At 36.3% G+C, this 22,139-nt stretch overlaps 2 protein-coding genes across 3 annotated transcripts in view; both read left to right on the top strand.

The window, feature by feature from the left end:
• The first annotated feature begins 624 nt into the window (after positions 1-624).
• diabloa (diablo, IAP-binding mitochondrial protein a) lies at positions 625-3,349 on the top strand. Of its 2 annotated transcripts, none has more exons than XM_056262440.1 (6): positions 625-857; positions 986-1,103; positions 1,900-2,022; positions 2,127-2,237; positions 2,442-2,538; positions 2,643-3,349. In XM_056262440.1, exons 1-6 carry the CDS (start codon positions 730-732, stop codon positions 2,846-2,848), a joined length of 783 nt encoding a protein of 260 aa, XP_056118415.1. In that variant the 5' UTR covers positions 625-729; the 3' UTR covers positions 2,849-3,349. The 2 variants fall into 2 exon arrangements, with proteins under 2 accessions (XP_056118415.1, XP_056118414.1); XM_056262439.1 differs by having other exon boundaries at positions 626-857; positions 1,897-2,022.
• Positions 3,350-5,116: 1,767 nt separating this feature from the next.
• The window catches only part of nectin3a (nectin cell adhesion molecule 3a), a 51,019-nt gene continuing 33,996 nt past the window's right edge, over positions 5,117-22,139 (top strand). The window contains exon 1 of the mRNA XM_056262438.1: positions 5,117-5,317. Within this exon, the coding sequence (XP_056118413.1) occupies positions 5,227-5,317 (91 nt within the window). The 5' untranslated portion in view covers positions 5,117-5,226. The remainder of the gene's footprint in view (positions 5,318-22,139) is intronic.

Here is a 22,139-nt window from a genome sequence, read left to right as displayed (position 1 = left end):
TATTAAAATGTCTTTACTGTCACTTTGACTAATTTAATGCATTAATTTCTTTTTTTTTTTTATTCTTACTGACCCCAAACTTTTGAATGGTAGTGTATAATGCTACAAAAACTTTCAGTGATTTGTATGTGACATTTATTTCTATGATGTTAAAATTCTTTTTAGGATTAAGTTGTGTATAAATAGGTTAAGCAAAACATATGTGTTTATAGCCTATCTGAGAAACAATAGACACTGAGCTGTGTGGTAGGCTACAGTAGGCTACAAATATTTTGAGTGTCACTTATTTTCAAAGAACCACGATTGTCTCTTATTTTCCTTTTCTGAAATTGGCAACCCTACTGTACGTGCAGGCCATGCTCATCAATGGCTGTTCTCAAAACCCGATAGCTAGCTGCGTCACCATAGCCTACTGCAAAACAACCACTAAGACCTCACTGTTTACCACAGCCTGTTATACAACATTTGTTCTGACGCAGTGTGTAAATGTGCGTCAACCCCTATCTTTCCTTGAACTTAAACCGCTAAAATCAAGATTAAAGGTCCGAATAAACGGATCAATGCATGCAGGGCAGAGTCCTTAGCAGTATATAAATACTGGTGGGCAGTGCTGTCAACTTTAAAAATTGCAAGAGCTTTAGGCTACTTTAAGAAAAATACAGGCTTAAGGGATAAATCTACGAATAGTATTTTATTTTTTATTAGTAAAAGACTGTAAGCCAAGGCAATATGCAGGCTTTTAGAAACTGTGGTTTGTGTGCTAGTGGGAATCTTTTTAAAGGTCGGACCGACTTCCTGGTAGCCCGGAGAAACATGTCTGTGCTGCGAGTCAGCGCTGCGTGCGTTCAACTTCTCAAGTAAGATTGCGGGCATTTAAAAAAAAAAAGTTTTTGTTACGATTTTAATGTCGTGGTGGATATGCGTATTAGGGTGTTATTTTAAATGAAGTCATATGCTCAGTCTAATTTATTTTGTTATATCAAAGGGACAAGACCAATGTGTTCTGCAGCAGCCCGGTTCATCAGCGTCTCCTGCGCCTTGCCCGATCCAAAGCAGTTGCGTTCAGTGTCAGCAGCGGCCTCTGTGCTGTTCCTTTCACACAGGTAACTAATGTAAACATATGTTTAAATTTTGCATTTACGCTATAGACACTGAGCAATTGACAAACTTGTAAAACGCACAAATGGAGAGCCGAGCGTTGACAGCATGGTTAGGGTGAATTCAGGTTGATTGGGTACTTTTTCCAAGTTATGTCCCTATATATCACCCTGAATTTACCACTACCTAAAAATTAAAATTTTAACATTCAATCACCCTCAAGTTGTTCCAACCCTGGCTGTATTAGTTTATTTTTTCTGTTGAACAGTCGATATTTTTTAAGAATGTTGGTAATCAAACAGTTAATGGGCCCCATTGACTTCCATAGCAATTTTTCCCTGGAAGTCAATGGCTACAGTCAACTGTTACCAGCATTCTTTAAAATATCTTCTTTTGTGTTCAACAGAAGAAAGAAACTCTTACAGGTTTGGAACAACATGACTCGAGGGTGCGTAAATGATGACAATTTAAATTTTTGGGTGAACTATCCCTTTAATGATTCTCTACTTTTTAATAATTGTTGCCAAATCAAATGGTTTTCTTATTGAAATTGTGTGGTTAATCTGGTTATGCGAGTCATGTTAATTTTCCGCTCTGACTCAGTTTCATGTGTTGTTGATTCACTAAAAAGAATCGGCTCAAAAGAGTCATTTGTCTCGGAGCTTGTCACACTGTACATTTCTGATTCATTAAAAAGAACCAACTCAAGAGTCATTTACAAAAATCGAAAAAAGAGTTCCCGATCTTATTCTTGACCATTATGGCAAGTGTAATGAAACGCATCCCTTTTTTCTCCAGCAGGTTGAAAACCTCTCGCATGAATCCTTGATTCGTCGGGCCTCTTGTCTGGTCACAGACAGTGCCAACACATACCTCTCTCAGACAACGCTGGCCCTTGTGGATGCCCACACACAATATGCAAAGGTAATACTTATAAACACTGCATTTTTAAACTTTAGTCCACTCAGTAAAACTTCACAATGTGGAGACTTGATTGATGACTAAAATATTGTTTAAACTTTTCTCAGGCACTACATACACTCATTGCCCTTCAGAAGCGATACATTACCTCAATAGGAAAACTGACCCCTGCTGAAGAGGACAGCATTTGGCAGGTGATCATTGGCCAGCGAGTAGAGGTAAATTCTGTTCATTTAAATGTTTGTTTACATTTTGTAGAACAAGGTCTGCTTTCGTTTATCTAAGTGTTGTTTACCTTTTGCGACAACATGAATAATGATTAGTAAGACTGATTAGCAGACCTTGTTGATATCTGAAGTAGTTCCATCTAACTGAAGACGACTCCATTTCAGAGCTTTCACGATGTTTCTCTCTTTTGTCAGGTTAGTGATAGATTGGAAGAATGTAAACGCTTTGAGTCAAACTGGATGAATGCCATCCACATCTGTGAGTTGTCAGCAGAGGCAGCATACAATTCAGGTATGTTTATCAATTGGCCTTATTTATTACAATCCATTAAAAAAACACTTCTTGTACGAGATTGATCCAGGCTGTGAATTGATTCAATCCTGATATTTTTACAGGGGCAGAGCATGCATGCACAGCTACAAAGACTAACCTGCAGGTGGCACAGTCCAAAGTGGAGGAGATTAGAAAGATCTCAAGAGAAGCAAAGAAAAAACTGGCTGAGACTAAAGCAGAAGAAATCCAGAGAATGGCTGAATATGTGTCCAGCATTGACATTAATGACCTGGAAGATATTCCAGAGGCCTACCTTCGTGAGGACTAGAACAAATACAAATGTTCTTGAGTTTGCAATTCTGTAGCAAGCAGTGAATCACTCAATGAGTATGACTGAATCCAGAATGCACTTTGACATGAATTTGCATTTTGCAATGAGTATTGGTTATGGAATTAAAAAGTCCTGATTTTAAAGGCCTCATTTAATCCACATAATGTGTGTTTATAACAATAGAACAGGTTAAAGTCTAACAAATGTAATTTATTTAAAATAACTTGTAGTACCTGTTAAAGTTGTTAACACAGCTTGTAAGATCCATAGATTGCTTTAGAAATAACATTTGTTTTGGTATTTGTATATATGTATATATTTTCATATTGTTTATTTTTTGATGCAATTACATGATATGAGTTAATGCAACATTGTAATATCACATCATCCTGTGATATAATTTCAATGTATTTCTACAAAGTTGCAATCAATCTGTTTTATATTTTTAAGAGATCACCTGCTATTTATTATCTTAATAAATGGAGAATTTATTCAGAACAGTTTTTGCAAAGTGTTTGAATTCCATTCAATAGAACTGAATTATGGTGCCTTGCTGCTTGACAGTGAATTGATTTGTACATTTATAATATTTTGTGTCATTCAAACATAAACTTATTTAATGACATTATCATTTATTATAATTATCATGTGTTTTATCATTAAATTACAGTTAAAGATGCTTTAATTTAGTGAGTTTCATGTTGAAGTTCAAAGATTTAACCAACAGAGGGCGATGGCATGCTTTATTATGGAAAAGAATGTTTGGGAGAATGATGTCAGAAATAAACATTGTTTAGACTAAAATTATATTTTAGTCTAATTACAATACAGAAGTCTGTTCCTTCAGTTATTAACTTTAATAAAGATGTTGTAGGGATAGTAGTAGTACACTAAAAATGGATTAGATTTCTAAAAGCATTTACTATGAGGTTTTTTTTCTTTCTTGTTTTGGACACAAAAATAGAAGTTATGCAGAATGGAAACCTGTTATTCACTTTCATTGCATCATATTTCCATATAATAAAATCAACGGTAACTGAGACTGTCTTTCAGCCTAAAAAGTTTATCTTTTTATTTGACACTGATACAACAGGTTCTTCAAACTTAAGTTTCATTCAGTATCAGCGTATATTCCAGCACAATGATGTGTTTCTTTCCTACAGACATATTCATTGATTCCAATCATTCAAGGGATAATTCACCCAACAATGAAAACTTTGTCATTACTTATACTCACCCTCAAGTTGTTCTAACCCTGTATGAGTTTCTTTCTTCTGTTGAATACAAAAGAAGATATTTTAAAGAATGTTGGAAACCAGACAGTTGACGGCACCCTGATCTTTCATAGTAGGAAAAATTACTATGGAAGGCAATGGGTGCTGTAAAATTTTTGATAACCAACATTCTTTAAAATATCTTCCTTTATGTTCAACGGAAGAAAGAAACTCATATAGGTTTAGAACAACTTAAGGGTAAGTAATGACAAAATTGTCCTTTCTTTGTCCCTTTAAGACTTAATGGCCTGTATTAATTACTGAGAATCCAAAGAGTTTTCGACCTTTACGAACTTTCCCTTTAACACTTTATAATAACTACCTTTAAAAACAAACTAGCAATGCTACATTATTTAATGTTCTGCAGATCGTTAGAAATTGTTTTAAAATTGCTTAAAAAAATCGATATGTTCTCTCTTCTCCACGATTCACGAACTCCACGAAAATATTTGTCTGTATGTGTATCAAGTTCCAGAAGTCTTTGCATTTGAGGAGTAACATTCAGAAGATCGAGGACCAATAAAAATGATTGATTGGTGTAAATGGCACCACTCAGCTGGGGATTTATCACTTTTGAAAGACATAAATAAAACACAAGGATCATGAAAAGCGTGCCCAGCATGGCTCACTCTTTAATCTGAGTGAACTGGGCGACATCTCCCAGCACCCCATTGAGCCAAGCCATTCCAATGTCCAGTTGTGTAATGTTACAAGGAACATTTTAGCAATTCCAGCACGACTAAATGAAGTTGAAGAAGACAACATTAATGAGACTATTGATATCAATTAAAGGAGCTTTAAAATATCCTAAAGATATCCCGGGACACTCTTTTGCTTTTTAACTTTGCGCAGCCTTGTTTTTTCCATTAATTCGAAGCTGTTATTATAATGCCATCAATCATTTTGTCTCTGAACGAGTGTAAATGCTAACTGCATCGCAAGCAATGCCCTGCGTTTTTGACGAGTTTATTTTTAGTCGGAAACAAACCACTGCTGGACTGAAGGTTCCGCCCACGCGCGGTTCGGCTGCTGTGTGTGTGTGTGTGTGTGTGGATCAGACACCGAGGAGGAACTCACTACTACTGCAGTCAGTCAGAAACCATGGCAGAGGAAGTAAGACACATCTTTGGGAATAGCACGTTTTTCAATGGGCTTCTACCCCTCCTCGGACTTCTATTGAGCGTATGCACCGGTGGGTACTTTATCTTTTCCAGGATGATAACAAGTCATCTTGAATTGGACTTACCTTAAAGTTTAACATGCAAGTTTTGCGGTGAAGTTTACCTAGCGAGCTTGGATCGGATGTCTGCGATGGTATGCCCATGTGTAAAAATGCTCCGTTAGCAGTTAAAATAAAAATAAATGTTATTAAACTAACAATAATAAGCTGTTCTTTTTATTTTCAGACAGTTGTTTTTTACCTAAAGATGCTTGTGTTTATGAAACTGTGATTTATTATTAGCATACAAGCAAAGCGTGTCCAAGTATGCTACTGATATTAATTTCTTTAAAACACTTTCATTTGCATGATTTATTTTATTTAGAGTCCTTTTTATAAAGGACTTATTAGCCTATATAAGTTTTTGTGAATTTAATGCATGATGTAAAATCAGTTTATAGTTTTTCTATATTTATATTGCAAATATTTCAAAACTTTTTCACATTATTAGACTTTTAAATTACTTTAAAGATGCATTCAATAATCAATTTGGCTAATTCTTCTTTATTATTATTATTTTTACACATTTTGTTATAAATTAATAGCATTTTTATTTGTCCATCTCTCTCTCTCTCTCTCTCTTTTGAAAGAAATATCAATATCATATTAGTATTCAAAATAAAATGTACAATCACAATAAACAGTGTTGTGATGTGGAAACAGTTAGTAAACAAACTTAATGCATCCAGGCTGGTAGGTGTCAGTATGAAGTTCAAAACGACTGGTAGTGTATTATGGAGAACTAAACATAAACATAAACAAAAACGGTTACACTTTATTTTAAGGTGTCATTGTTACAGTGTAATTATAGATTTAAGTACTGAGTAATATTAATTAACAACATGTACTCACTATAGGGTTAGGGTATGATTAGGATTTGGTTTAGGGTTAGTTGCATGTAATTATGCATAATTTTCTGTTATTATTACTATGGTAAGTACATGTAACATGTGTAATAAGGACACTGTAAAATAAAGTGTTACCACAAAAACTTACTTGGTAAGTCCCAGTTCGCTTACGTATGCACTTTTCTACGTCACTTTGTAATATAAATAGTGTGAGTAGTTTGTTCACACTGAAAATTCCCAAAAAAGAAAGCACACTTAAAATACCCACATGATGCATGTAATTAACAGAAACTGTTGCAGCTTTCCTTACATAGCAGAACGGTATAGGGGCTATCGGACTCCTGGATGACAAAATAACCTTCTCAAATTCATACACACTTGATGGAAGAGTCAAGAGTAGTAGATCATTTGGGACACAACTTCTGTTCAGAGAAGTTTCAGATTTGGCTGCTTCATGTAAGTTATTCTGAAACACTCAGAATGATGAACCAGAATGGAATGGTTGTAAAGTGTTTGAGTAAATGGTGAAGAACAAGTGAAAGGTTGGGTGTGTTTAGGCAAGGGGGTGGAGGGCATACTTTAGTGCCTGAAAGGAAAAGGACTGAAGCCGCAGAGTCTGGACTTATTGACCTGTTATTTGGCACTCTGCCAGAGGGACCTTCCACTTTTGTTGCCTTAAATATTAAGTTAAAATAGGAGAAACTGTCTGCCTGCCCCTTAGTAAAACACTGCAAGAGGAAGTGGTATGTCACACAGAATGACTATAATCATGTCGTTTGTAGCCCAATGGGAAGGGTGGAAAAATGGATGCAGCAAGCAACTTTAAGCATAAATAAAGCATTTGCTAAATGGTAGGTTTAGGTCATTGGTAGTTCACTTTGACAGATGCTAATGTGGAATCTCCATCTAGTGCATCTTACTGCATCTTTAAGTCAGCATTTCTACTAACTTAAAGATGCAGTAAGATGTACTATATGCAGATTCAATATTAGCATATAGTCTGTCAAAACAAACTACCATGACTTAACCCTACCATTTAGCAAACGCTTTATTTGTGCTTGCTGCATCCATTTTTCCACCCTTCCTATAAGCGATTTCTAAGAAACACTGTTGAAAGTGGATCTGACCGAGCACCACAACACACTTGTAGCCAATCAGCAGTAAGGGGCGTGTCCACTCATGATGGGGGAGGAGCGAGAGTGAGCAAGAGGGAGATTTGAAGAAAGACTGTAGAAAGAAAGATGGCTGAGAGACATTACTAAAGAGAAACGGTCAGAGAAATATCACTGGAAAAAGGGGTTTTAAACAGGAAAGAGCTTTGGGACCCTCGTTAATATTAGAAAAGCTTTCCAGCGCTGGAGAGACTGAAGCAGGAAGGCCTGAAAACGGATGCCAAGTTTGCGATGTTTCATGCTCCATATGTGAGTAACATTGGTTTTGCTGTGTTTCACAGAACCAAGATAGGCTATTGTTGTAATATAAGCTATAGTAGCTGGACAGTTTTGGGTGTCATTGTTTGTCTGGAGCTGGTGTGCTGCTGGCAACTAACAACCAACTCTTGCTTGTATATACCCATGTATGTTCTTTTTTTCTCCCTTGTCGTTCATCATCTTTGCTTTATTTTTCAAAAAGCAGTAAATTTGCATTTAGTTTACGTTAATTTTTGTTGACAATTTCAAGGGATTCTGAAACTTTTTGTGTGGTTTTTAATATATCAGCCTGGTCAATTCATGCATATATTTAGTAAATTGATAAAAAATACAAGTAAATTGATTAGAGTAGAATAAATAACAAATAAGTACACTATTTGTTCTTTTAATTTCAACAATTTTGCCTGGGTATATGAATCCTTTTACACGATGAATGTCTTTTCATGCATGAATCATAAATCCAACGAGTATGTAATTTGAAGAGAGAATGAGACTTGAGGCTTTGTCAAATCAGCAGTTTACCTCACGTGTTTTTCTGTATTGTGCAAAGTGATTTAGGGTCATTTCAAGTATACATTTCACGAGTTTACATGTTAATGAAATCTGATGTAATATAATAATGCGTATTTGGCTTGCTGTCCGGGGGGAGGGCTCCGAGCTCAGAATTCGGCCCGACCCCAGAGTACTCCCCCCTAACCTTAGAGGTCATGGGTATCTATGAGCGGACCCCGCCGAATGTGGGGTGAAGGGGTGGTGGAGGGATGCTGAGAAAGAAGTCATGAGACAGGAGGTAAGGGAAGGCTTTATTTATACTGGCTTCTTCTTGTGCTGATTGGATGATTACCTGAACATGCTCCTCCCGAACTTTGTTACATAAAACTTCATTTAGTAGACAGGCCATTCACTGCAGTCACTGTTGGCAAATGACATGCAGGCTAATCCAGGGTCACGTAAGGACAGAGCACACACACAAACATGGTGTCTGTGATAGCCTCTCTACTGTAGATTGAGAGAGATCTATGTTATAGAAATGCAGTCAGCAAGAGTCACCCTGACCGGGCAAATTAGACCAAGGTGAAAGCAATGCAAGCTCAGCTCCTTCATCATGCAGGTGATGCATCACAAAAAATATAGGTTAGCCTATGTCATTTCATTGCTGCATGCTAAATGGATAAGCCAGAGTGTGATTTAGGCTAATTGTTTTTTTTTTTTGTTGGCTTCCCTCTCGAAAAGATAGGCAACTTAAGTTTTTGCTGCTTTGTATAGCACATAGAAATGACCAATGCATGTCAATAGTGATCCAGAATGCATGCATAGTTTCATGGGCCAATTTAGACGGGCTGACTCTTTGTTATGTGCACCGCATCATCCAGCCCATCTTTGTACTTCAGTTTAATCTCACTTAGCCTATAACTGCAGGCTGAAATCTGACAATCACATTAAAAGATTCTTTTGAAGGAGGTCCATCAGGAAATGACTGTTAGACTTTATCGTGAGCTGAGGCAGCACGGAGGGGCGCAAGCCATGACCGCAAAGAAGCATTTTGCTGTGAATGTCTTCCATCATGGAAAGATGTGATAATCAGAGTCTCTGTAACTAGGCTGCTCTCCATTAAACAATGTAATGCCGTAACCTTCAGTCCTGGGAAAGTGATGTTCCCTGTTATGTGCATACTTTGTTGAATAGAGCAGAATGGCTGATTACCAGCATATGTTGTGTTTTGGATGCTGGTCTCCCAATCAGGCTTCTTAGCTCGCAACTAGCTCTTAACTAGCTGGTCAACCAGCTTCATCAGAACATCACACTGTTAACATTTGTTGCTGTTGAATATGACAATGTAGCAGGTGTGATGTATTGCTTTTGTAGTTTTCTGTCCAGCAAGACTTAACTTAGTTAAGTTAACTCATGTATATATTTCAATATTTTAAGAATTTGGCATGTATTTTTATACATTATTTTAAAAAAGATATTAAAATGCAATTTATACATACAGTGACGAATGTTTTTTTTTTTTCTGAATTCTTTTTGGCATTTTTTAAAGTAAAAAAAAATGTCAGGGTGATATAATTGTCCTGACATCATAGAAAAAAGCCTCAATAAAAATTGATAATAATCGCATAATCTTTAGAAAAAATATTATTCAATTATTGTTAAAAATTAATATTAAATAAGACAATTGTCCGCAAAGTCATGCAGAAAGTATGCAGGGAAAAAAACAGAAAAATTTTATCATATAGAGGACCCCTGCAGACCATTATACCCTGTGCATCATTTGGGTTTGTCAAATTGTCATTTACCCAGTTGTTTTTTATAAATCCATAGCATAATTTTAATTATTTGATGTTAATTTCCCATTGTTGCTATACACGATGCTTCTTATATATTGCTTACACAATGATATCAGATCAGTGCGGTTTCCATTTTCAATTATGGGATTGGTGCTGAAGAACGTCCCCTAGCTTCCTTGCCGAACCAAATCCATCTGTTCTCCCAGCGCTGAGAGCGCTGTCTGGGCATTGGAACAAAGAGAGCATTTTATGTGCAATGATCTTCCATGCTGTCTTTGTAATTGTTAGTCGCTGTGGAAGTTTTTAACAAGGGCTACCGGGCAGGAACACAGTTCATGTGCTGTGATGTTGATGAGGCCTCAGCTGCGTTCTCTTTAGCTATTGATGTATGAGCTAATCGCAGGGTCCTTATAGTCCTGCAGATGTATGAAGGTGGTTCTGCTACATTATATTTCTATCATAAATATGACCGCATGCTGCCATGAGAGCACTAGTCCATGGTTTTCTTTTGTATGACAGGGCAGTTATATTGGAGAACTTGCAATGATTATTCAGCAGCCTTATAAAGATTTCCTGTTGAACTTCTGACAGGAATAAGCTTTGGTTCATGAGTGAACCTTCAGAGATGTGTCCTGTAATACCACCATTTGAGATAATGTGATATGGGTCAATGACATAAGACTGTCAGCAATAAAGAAACTTTTAAAAAACGCAAGCCATTTTTAAAATATAAAAAATTTAATATTTGTAATAAAAAAATATATATATATAATAAGTTATAAAATATATATTCTTTGAAGATAACATTTATTTTTCAAACATCATGAATTATTAATTTATAAATATCATAATGTCTTTCACAAGTCGCACTCCAAACGTATGACACTTTACAGCCTCAATAAACGTTCTTACCTTATCAGAAAAATTAAATTAGATTTTTTTAAATACCTATTGACCTTGACATACATGAGGGTCTCTGATATCATTACCTGTTTTATGATACATTCATTACTTTTATTTGATATATTTATATATGTATCTGCCTGTTGGTTGGACCACATGATTGTTTCTCTTTATCACTCACATTTTTATCTTTATGCTCAGAAAAAAATATCAAAATGAATTTTAATTAAAAAAATAAAAGTATGGAGAACGTTGGCCTCGTTCTTGCTACATTATCATTTTCATCAGCATGAAATATTGGCCTTGTCATCTATGTCAAATGTGTACCAAGTGCTTGATTAGTTGGGCAAACTGACTCTATAATGCAGAAGAATCTTTCTCACCTGTGCTAATATTGCTTGTTGACTTTATAGCCAATGGTCACACAGGTGGGGAAGGTATTAAATCGATGGAATTTGACATGCAAACAAACTTAAGGACAAAGCCCTCAAGGTGGGTGGTATCGGTTATCAATACAGATTAGTGTTCTAGTCTGCCATTTTGTGGACAGGGTGAAGAAGAAAAGGGGAGTGTGCAGAGAAAGTAAACTAGGCCTATTGTGTTTCATGTTGACCAAACTGCTGCATTACTTTCCTCTTTAATTCAGTCTTGTTTGTGTGTCCTTCCCTTTGTGACATCTTGAGTGTTCTGTGTCTTTGTTGGCAACATTTCAACCCCCCGAAAGCCTTGAGGAACAACATCTCATGCTTTGATTTTTGGCACCTCCTAGCAGACTTGTTTCAGTGCATTTTTGGAGGACATATAGAGCGTTTTGAGATTTCCGGTAATGTAGCACTAACTGAATCATTGTGCATGCAGGTCCTAATAATGAACAGATTTTAACACGTATTTAGTTGGAATGGCCCTATCAATTGAGCTCTGCTTCCTGTTAGTGTATGCATGAACACTGAGACTCAGAAGGGAAGGAAAACAATTCTCAGGGAGTTTGGGAAGAAAGTCAAAAACCCAGCCCTTGTATGTTCGGATAGCGTGCTGTTCTGTGAAGCCTCATTAACAGCTCACATTCCATACCATAGTCACCTCATTTTGAAACTCTCATTTTAATTCTAGAGGAACTGCCTGATGCTTAATGTAGTGCGTTTGCAATGATTTTCCAGCTTGGATTTCAAATTGGGATCTATTTTCAGAACAAAGTGGTATTCTGAGAAAAGTTGTTGACTCAAGCAAGAGAGTACCTCTTTAGAAACTGCAAAAGGGTCTTATGGGTCAGGAAGGTGCTAAATTAGAAGTCTCCACCCTTATTGAGAATGAGAGCGACTGTACTTAAGCTCAACTATGGTTGCTGTCAATATTTTATTCAATTCGCAGTCACCAAAAACATACATAAGTAAAAGTAAAAGTTTCTGCATTTAACTTCTCAAAATTGTTGGTGTCTGTAAGAAAGCGCTATAAACTTTTTTAAAGAAGAAATAAATACTTTTATTCTGTAAAGATGCATTAAATTGATCAAAAGTTACAGTAAAGACATTTAATATGTTACAAAAGTTTTCTATTTCAAATAAGCACTGTTCTTTTAAATCTTCTATTCATCAAACAATCCTGAAAAACAGTGCATCACAGTTCAAAAATATAAGCAGCACAACTGTTTTCATCATTAATATTAAAGACTGAAGACTGCTGAAAATTCAGCTTTGCCAAAAACAGACTTTTAAATTAAAATTGGCTTATTAGCTCAGTCTGATTGATACAATGAGATTTAAAGATCTGCCTTGAAATTTAGAAATGTAACTGAGAGTATGAATATTTAATTTTATTAGACTCAAATAAACCAAATATTCTATTACTTTTACATATTCATTTTGATTTTTTTATACTACAGAATTCTTGATTCTGATTGGTTGATAAATGTTACAGCTATGAAGTAGTTCCAGTTTTGTTGACTGCACTGATTCAATATCATTTTGCCACGCTAGGACATGACAAACATTTAGGCAATGTTTTTATTTCAATAGTTTCTTTTTTAACTATGACGCTTTTAAAAACTTTTTCTTTTAACTAGGAACTATGACAGTCTCAGCTGCCAGGTAAAAGCTGAATGGAACGACTGTCTGACTCTGCACACAGACAGATACACACACACACACACACACACACAGAGAACCTTGTTACTCCATATGCAAGAATTGAAAGTCTCACTTTCAAGCTAAATGTAGTCACTCACCAGCACACAAGATAGAAGCACTCTTTTAGTCTTTTGGAGCAAAGCAGTGGCCCTTTTTCTAACATCTGTTACCCAGCTCCTATGTATGAATGACACAAGTATGAAATAATTTCCTGCCACTAATAAGTATGTGGCACCTTTAAGGGTTCTCACAGCGATATGTAAGCAGATGCAAACACGATCATCAACATTAAACAGAATTTCTGTCAGGACCACTATCGTCAAATACAATTGACAATTAGCATACAGTTTGGATTTGGCGGTACGGTTCCGTTCTGGGCGAGAACTCCCTGCGCATCCATGCAGCCTAGCATGGATAAGAGCAGGGGGAGCACAATAACCACCCTTAGGGTAAACAGAACAGAACCAACATGAATGCATGCAGATATAATTATTTCAAGATTTTAAAGTACAACATAATTCGAGAATTTATTCTGATTCAAGGGGAATCAGAATGCCAAATCCTGACTGGGCGAGAGGAGGAGCTGGGGATGGAGGAGGGTAATTAGCTCCTGAGAAACGCCATAGCTGCTGATAATGCTGAAGGAGCTTATATATGTATACAATGAGAGTCAGCTGATGCGAGCTTGACTAACGTGACCTGCCAGAACTGACGCTATGCTTGATATAAATAAAAAATTGAACGTTACCTAACTTTACCAAATGAAATGTTGAGCCAGGAGGACGAGCTACAGGACTGTGCAAGCTTTGGGGGGTGTTGATGTTGATCTACTCCTTCAATGTTTTGATCATCCAATCCAGATGTAGTCCTTGACAAAAACACGATTTTTGCTCTAAATGTTGCTTTTTTTATAAAAAATAGCCGCATTCAAGTGTTGATAAAAAGTAGAGGGTCCGTTCTTTCTTTTGATACATTGCATCTTCAGATATCATGCAACAAAATATTTTGGGGGCCATTAAACTTTTGTGAAAATGATAAAAAAATGCTGGCACTGGCTGGCAACTTTTTTCAAAAACGCTGGCGGGGAAAGAGTTAATTATGGAGAATAGAGATATTGAATATTTGATATTCGGCAACAAATTTACCAAGAAGCTACAAATTATTCCTACAAAACGAAGGAAGACACCAATCCTAAGTTAGATAGGCCTATAGGCTACAGAAATCAGATTCACTAAACGCCCGAACGTGCTCTTTTAACACTGACATTTAAAAGGTCAGAAGGATGTATTTTTGCTTGGATTTAGGCTAGGTGAGTGAAATTTTTATATTATTTATATTGTCTTGCTGTATGTGTCATTTTTGCATTTTATGTCTAAAAGTGACCAAAAAAGATATTTTAAAATGGTTTCTGGATCCCCAGACGCTACAATTAGTGGACCTACTCTATTTTATTATCCACGAGCTACCCTGCCACTGCAATAGAGTGGTGCAGGTATTACGTCTAAGCTCCGCCCCCTGGTTCATTCGAGATTTTTCAATGGGGTTTTATAATAGAGTTTTTCAGTTTATGAGTAAAATAGAGCCTGTGGTAAACATAACTTGATGATACTTTGATGTTTTGCTCTACAACGTAAATTACACACCCATACTGAAATGTGAATTTTGAAGCAGTTGTTGAAGTAAGCTGACCAATCTGAAGGATTTGTTTTTATCAACACAAGGAAGTCACAAGTGTAAAACATATAAAGAGCTAAAGTGCAGAAGATGCAGAAGATGCATAAAATGCGTGTTGCTATGGCAGAGTTACATTATCTTATGGAAAGATAAACTGTTGTGAACCATCGAGAAGTCCCGTCCTTTTCCGAGCTTGGTACTAGGGGATTCCTTGCCCTCTCAGAGGTGTCTGGCAGTTGTCCTAGCATCCTTATCTGATGGTTTTGGACATTTGTTTGTGTTGGTCCACAATGGTCCAATCATAACGTTTCTCCACTGTTGCCGTCAGAGAGTTACCCCCAGAAAACTGGGCCCTGGAATACCTTAGAATATGCTGTTCACTACACACCTTTAACTCAAATATTACAGATTATTGTTTTCCTTTACATACTGGTCTTAAAGGAAAAAAGACTTGCAATAGAGAGTGAGAGGAAGCGTTCCTCAGGAAGAAGGAAATGTTCAGGGAGTCTGACTGAGGAAGGAGGCCTGTCAGAATGTTTGTGTTTTATTTGAATTAAGTTGGAGGCTTTCTTGGCACTCTGAGAATTGTTGCATTGTTTCCAAGGAAGTAAAGATATCTGCTTTCAGATGTTTTATGACTAATAAGAATATCTTTAACATATGTTACCAAATATCAATAAACACAGGTCAAGTGGCCTCGAAACATTGATTTGTCAAATGTCAAAAGTGTAGGTTTATGTATTAAGAAGGTGTACAAAAAAATAACTTAGTTCTTATACTGGTAGATTAGTTCCTATTGCTTAGATTATAGATGTTTTTTTTTTTTCATGTTCAAAATAATAATTGTGATATTTTTTGGAATAAAATAGATTTGGTAAACAATTTTACGTAACACTTTATTTTACAATGTCCTTATTACATTTTACATGTACTTGCTATAGTAATAACAGTAATTATGCATAATTACATGCAACTAACCCTCAACCAATTCCTAATCCTACCCTAACCCTATAGTAAACATGTGTTAATTTATATTACTCAGTTCTTAAATATGCAATTACACTGTAACAATGACACCATAAAATAAAGTGTAACCCAACTTTATATATTGTTTCACTTTCCGACAAAAATACGAAGCGTTTAACAATAATGCAACAAAATGAAGCCCAAAGGTTGTGAATTAAGGTCTGAAATTTTTGCTTTATCTTACCATTTTATCGCAGACATACAGTATTTCGCTTTATATAGGTTTCTGGGTAATGCAGTCATAAACCGTCTAAATGAGATACTTTTTAGTAAGCTTTATTGCTATTCTTCATTAGAGGTACTAAAAAATATATGTAAAAATATTATGATCAATGCTTTGCACCATCATTTAATTAGCAAACCCCAACTTGTATGTTCACCACCATTGTGGATGTGTGCGTGTTTCTATAAATATTTGAAGACTAGCTTAATAGTGCACTGCAGGTTCAGTAGACTAAAGTTATTCTTATTTCACAGCGTGTCAACATTTTGTTTTTGAGCAAAACCAGTTTCAGCTGGGGTTTTTTGTCAGTCAGTAGTTTTACTCCCCCGTAGATTGATTCTTGGGACAGAGAGTTTTCTTTGGGGCATCCAACCACAAAGATATTTAAATATTTATGATTTCCTTTTGGAACCCATTATAGTCACCTAATGCATTCAACATTTGTACAATCCTTGAGTGTACTGTCTCTAGTCTGCACAGTAGTGTCTATAGGTCCAGCAATCAGGTCCTATTAGGGGTCATGAACTATAATAACTTTTTTTTGCCAGTATATGAGTACTGTGGTTGGGCTAGTAAGACCCTTACAGAATGGTTGCTCTCACTAAACTCAATGACCATAGCACATGGCCACAAAACAGCACAACTAATTACCATTGGTATGTCGAGTACAGCTGTTGCATGTCACGTCTCTTTAGTCTTTGACATTCTTTATTACACTATTGGCAATGTGACCAAAGGTGAGGCAATTCCATTGAAGTCAGTCTGTCCTCTTACTCAAGCTCCAATCTAATGAAGACTGATGGCAATAGTGTATCTGTCTCTTATTCGATCCGTATATAGCAACTTTAGCGACTGTCACGGAATCGGAGTCGGTTAACCACCACTATTTCTTTGTTTTTGTTTTTTTTGTGGTCAATTTTTTTTTGTTAGTTTTTCTCGTGTCACCCTTTGTTCTGCTAGGAAATGAGTCACATCTGCCACATTTTCTTTACCTTCATATTGTCCCAAATATGTATTATTTAATCAGTGTTATTTAATGTTTATATTACAATATTATTTATTAATTTAGAATTAGCCTTTATATTTTCATTGTAATTTTTAAGTTTTAGTCATTTTGTTACGTGCTTTTGTAATTTTTGTTAATTTTTATTTATAAATATTTGTAATTTTGCTATTTTAGTACTTAAACTTATTTTATCAAGTTAGTTGCCAATGCAACCATTCTAATTAGTTTTTCATATGTATAATTTATTTTTATTTCAGCTTTATTTCAATTAACAATTTTTTTTATAGTTTTAGTTAACAATAACAATATTGAACTGTATTTTTTATTTATTTTTTAATGTGGAAAGTAACTGTGTTGCAGTCCATGCAACATTTCTTTTAATACAATACTATTTGAGGTTATTTACAAGTCATTTTTAAGCCGTTATTCACTAAATTCTTGCTTTTTCTTGGTCCCCTTTCAGTTTTATTGTATGGAAAAGAGAATTTTGAACACAGTGTTCTTTTGTGTTCCACAGAAAGAAAGTTATACATTTATGGAACAAAATTATGATAAGTAAATATTTTTTTTATTCGGGTGACTCAAGATTTGTTGTCAAATCTCAGCCTACGCTACCTCAGTTTGATTTCTCATAAGGTTTCTTATATCTTTTATAGTGCACTTCTGGTGACGTTCATCACCTCTCCACTGCTATTATGACGTTAACAAAGCCTTCATTTAAAATCCTCTCATTGGTCTCGTCCTGCCACATCACCGTGGTCCTTAAAAACAGCTCTAATCTGAGTGCGCTGTTGCGTGCGAGAGAGGAGTTTGGCCTCATATGTTTCCTGATGTTTTTTGAGAATCTGAAAATAGGGGATGCATCAGCCGGTTCTTTCCTCCCAGTGACCTGACAGAAAGACCAGGGGCTCTGGGACAAGTCTCCCCACACCAAAATCAAGTTAAGATGTTTCACAAGAGGGTGAGGTCAGGTTCGCATCTCGGTTCACGCTGGGGCATTTGGCGCGTGAGATGAGAAGTGGAATGCATAGTGGAGGGCTCGAATATACAGTTGGACCCCATGAACAGCTTGTAGCAGTTAGTGATGTCAGGAGAGAGAAAAACAAACACAGGGAAAGCTTCAAAGACCAAGCATATCTCTTTCATTAATTCATTTCTGATTTGTTTCCCCTCATTTCCTTCTTGTTCTCACTCATCTTCGCCGTTCCGTGTAGCGACCTTTCAATTTGTTTCTCGTTACCTTTGCCAATTTTTTTTTTCATTTAATGCAGTCATACTATACTTCTAATTTCCTATTGAGTTTCTAAAATCTGATTGGCAGAGCTGGGCTGGCCCTCAGATGACTTTCGCCAGGCCTAGATGCTTTTTGAAGTTTTTTATGTATTGTTAAGCCAGGCCTGTGTTGAGGTAATGATACAATCCTCCACATTATGGTGTCCTCAAGCTAACTTTGCATGCTTGCAAGGGAACAATGGTAATTGTATCCATTAAATTGTTACATTGCCTTTCAATAACTTGAATGACAGATCAAAGACTTTGTTCATAGTCTTTGTTTCATTATTTCTGGCATTTTACAGGTTTACAACAAATGCAATGAACACAAATTTGCCTCGCTGGCCTTGATTCAGGTATCTGAGGCTGAGGCCATCTGTTCATCTATTGAAAGAGCACGACATCTATAGTTGTACTGTTTCTGAACATACGATTGCATTTAAATAGCTTTTTACCAGCACACATTCAAAATAATTTTCAGGGTTAAATGCAACTTAGGTGTTATTGACAGCATCTGTGGTCAGAAGATAATAGAAGTCTAAAAGGCAAATATTACAACAGAGTTATTAAAATACATTCCCATCGTTAATGTCGATAGAGCCTAACCTGCAATATATTCCTTTAATTCTGGTTTAATCAGGGTGGTTTTGGGGCAGAATTCAAATCTTTTTCTGAGATTCTAGACATGTGGAACATGTGCCATTTGTGGATGTCCAAGCCGTGTAGCATGCCACACATTTTATCACGGTGGTGATGGGAGGTTTTTGGAGTTGTTTTCGCAGCCGACTGCGGCCCGATATTTTTGTCAGTGTGTGTTCGCTATCCTCCCTGATGAGCATTGGATGTTGTTTGTAGAATGTATGTGTGTACGTGACAGGGCAGGGTTGCGAGGTCAGTGGTGGGTTGGCTGGTAGACAGGTGACAGCTGCTCCCACAGCTCAGACTGCAGTGAAGTGGAGACAGTACAGACTGTGTGTTGTTCTGCCCTAAACACAACAAACATGCACAGGGCGACCATAAACAGAAATAACAGGCCCAAACTTTGCATATGAAATGCCAATTGACTCTGATTTTCCAGTGATAAAGTAATATAATTGTATTCAGTTAGAAGTATGATCATCAAGTTTTACACATTCATGCAGCTCGAGTGCTGTTGTCATTGAAGCAAAAAGGGGACCAAGAGTAAGAATTATGTTGCCATGCATCCTAAGAACTTTAAATCCCCTTGCTCTTACCTGAGTTTTGATGTGGTAGCCTGACATCAAAAGTCAGACCACATCTGAAGTTTGCCTGATCTAAAGTTTTGTTGATAGTTGAGCACAATTTTAAGCTCCATTCATTATAACTGCTCATTATAACTCTTGGTAAAACTCTTGGTGTTCTTTACTGAACAGCCTCGGTTTCAGTTGAATCCCACTTCATATAAATTTAGTTTTTGTTCATTTTGTTGAAAGGGATTGACACTTAAATAGCTGGAAACCTTGTAGCCTGGAACAGGACAATGGTTTTTACCCAATATTTCCTCTTCATTACTATTTGTCGCTGGGTGTCTTTGTTCTGGTTTGTAGAAACACTACTACGCACTCGAAGGTTCCTCGTTGTCCAACACAGTATTCAGGAACCCCTATATGGGTATAGATAGGGATATTTCTCGGATGTCTGCTATAATTATGATAAATCTGAAAACTGAAACTGGCAGTATTAATATATTCAAACAATTCATTTTGTGACTCAAGGCAAGCACTTCAGTAATAGTAGTAGCAGCAGTGTGATGGTGCTTTAAATGCACACAGTCAATTTTAAGAAAATTACTAACTATTGTTTTGGTGTAATGAAAGGTTATAGTCTATTTATTTATTGAATACCTGTCAGTGGGCTGTGTGTGCATTCAGTCTGTTCTGTTTTTTTAAATGTTGTTCTTTATAGACATATAAACTTTTGTGACAGTTTCATCTCACCTTGTTTTTGTTATTTTCAGCATCTTGCACCATTAGCATTGCATTTTTAAGACTGTCCCATTAGGCACGTCTCAAGACCCCTATATTCCGCTCCATTCTGTTGTGTTCAGGACTTTTTGAACAAAATACATGTCAAATATGAAATTTCCTGACCCTATTTATAAATGGCTTCCTGAAGTTCTGAATGTAGCTATGTCGTTTTCCACATCCCTGGTACTTTATAAAATAAATGAGTATTCATTGGAACTTAGAGCTACACTATGTAACGTTTGGCACTCTAGTGGTTAATAAACAAAACCACAAAACTTGCAGAAGAACATTGTAGCTGGAGCTACTTCTCTCTGTTTATGCATATGAGTAGTCTACAAGTAAAGATACAAGTATAGTGTACCTTTAAAGGGATCCATTTGCCACAAAGTAATAAATAAATAAAATAGGCCTAGTTATTGTCTTCCTTGTTTTTGACCCATAACCTTAATAAATAAGGTGACACCAAAAACTACTAGCTTAACTTATATACATTTCAAGTATTGTTAAAGACAAGTAAACTGTCAGTAATACAATAACAAATATTAAAATTACGAACAATAGCACAAATACAATAGAACAAACACAAATAAAATAAACACTCCTTTTCATGTTAGTTACAATAATTTTCAGGTAGAGAGCATGAATAATTAAAAAGTAAAATAGCACTGCTTAGTCTTCAATGTGTAAATTAAATAAAGTTACAAAAGTTATTCTGTCACAAGCAGTGATTTTTTTCTTTGTTCTTTGTTTGATTAACATTAACATTCACTTTAAGAGCTGCATGGATCCAATATACTGTTACACATATGTTTTGTGCACTTAAGATATAACAGATTATGGCGGATATAACAGATACGGATGTGTGCGCACACAAAACTTAGCTTAAAAACACCTGCAAATGATAAACTTTCGTGATGCAGGCAAGTGACATTTGCTTCAACTGTCTCAAGCGACGTTTATGCAGGCCCCGGGCCATCGGGCAGTCTTTATTGTCCAGCCCTGCATTTACTCTCCCTCTTGTCGTTCCAAACCTGTATAATTTTCTTTCTTCTGCGGAACACAAAATATGTTGTTTTACAGAATGTTTAAACTGTTTTGAAAGGTTTGAAAGTCATGTACAATGAAAGTCAACATTGGACCTCACTGACATTCATTATATGGACAAATATTCCACAGAAGAAAGTCAAACAGGTTATGATTGAAATGAGGGTGAGTAAATTAAGACAGATTTTTCATTTTTGGTAAACAATCCCTTTAACAGAAGAGTCCTCTCTTGGGTCTTACAGGTAAACGGGTGCAGCGCCCTGCTCTCTGTTTGCTGATTGACGTAAATGACTCTTAAACGATCTCAGTGTGAACTGAAATGGGTGATCCTCTGCTCTCAGCAAATTTGATATTCAAGCAGTCAGCCAGATTGCAGTTTACTCTGTCTCTCTCTTTCTCATACACACACACACACACTCTCTCTCTCTCTCTCTCTCTCTCTCTCTCTCTCTCTCTCTCTCTCTCTCTCTCTCTCTCTCTCTCTCTCTCTCTCTCTCTCTCTCTCTCTCTCTCTCTCTCTCTTGTCTGACTTTGTATGTGTGTGGTGGTATTCTTGCAATTACAGGGTGGGTAGGGGAACAGGCAGAGGGAGAGCCTGCACCCATACAGGCAAGATATAATAGCAGAGGTTTACCACTAGTATGCAGCTGCCAAGGTTTCAAAATATCAGCCACTATTTAGTGCCTCCATAGACCCACTTTTTATGATATGGTCTCGTATACCCATTCTATGTATTTTAAATAGCATAGGTTTTACCTTGTGTTTTGATGGTATGAATAGTTATTAGAGCAGTCATTTGTACAAGCAGCATTAACCGCCGTAAGAGGAAAGCTTAATGTCTCGATTAACAATTTTTCCATCTGAAATGCAGCAATTTGTGGGCTTTAATGACTGAGGAGATTTTTATTTTCACTGCTCTGTGTTTCTTTCAGAATATGTTTTGCACAGCTCTCATTCTGTAACCTATAAT

Source organism: Rhinichthys klamathensis, unplaced genomic scaffold (assembly GCF_029890125.1).
Source record: "Rhinichthys klamathensis goyatoka isolate OS25496 unplaced genomic scaffold, OSU_Roscu_1.1 h1tg000192l_1, whole genome shotgun sequence".
Taxonomy (NCBI): Eukaryota; Metazoa; Chordata; class Actinopteri; order Cypriniformes; family Leuciscidae; genus Rhinichthys; species Rhinichthys klamathensis.
Note: the sequence above shows the minus strand (reverse complement) of the source record. Positions and strands in the feature narration are given on the sequence as shown.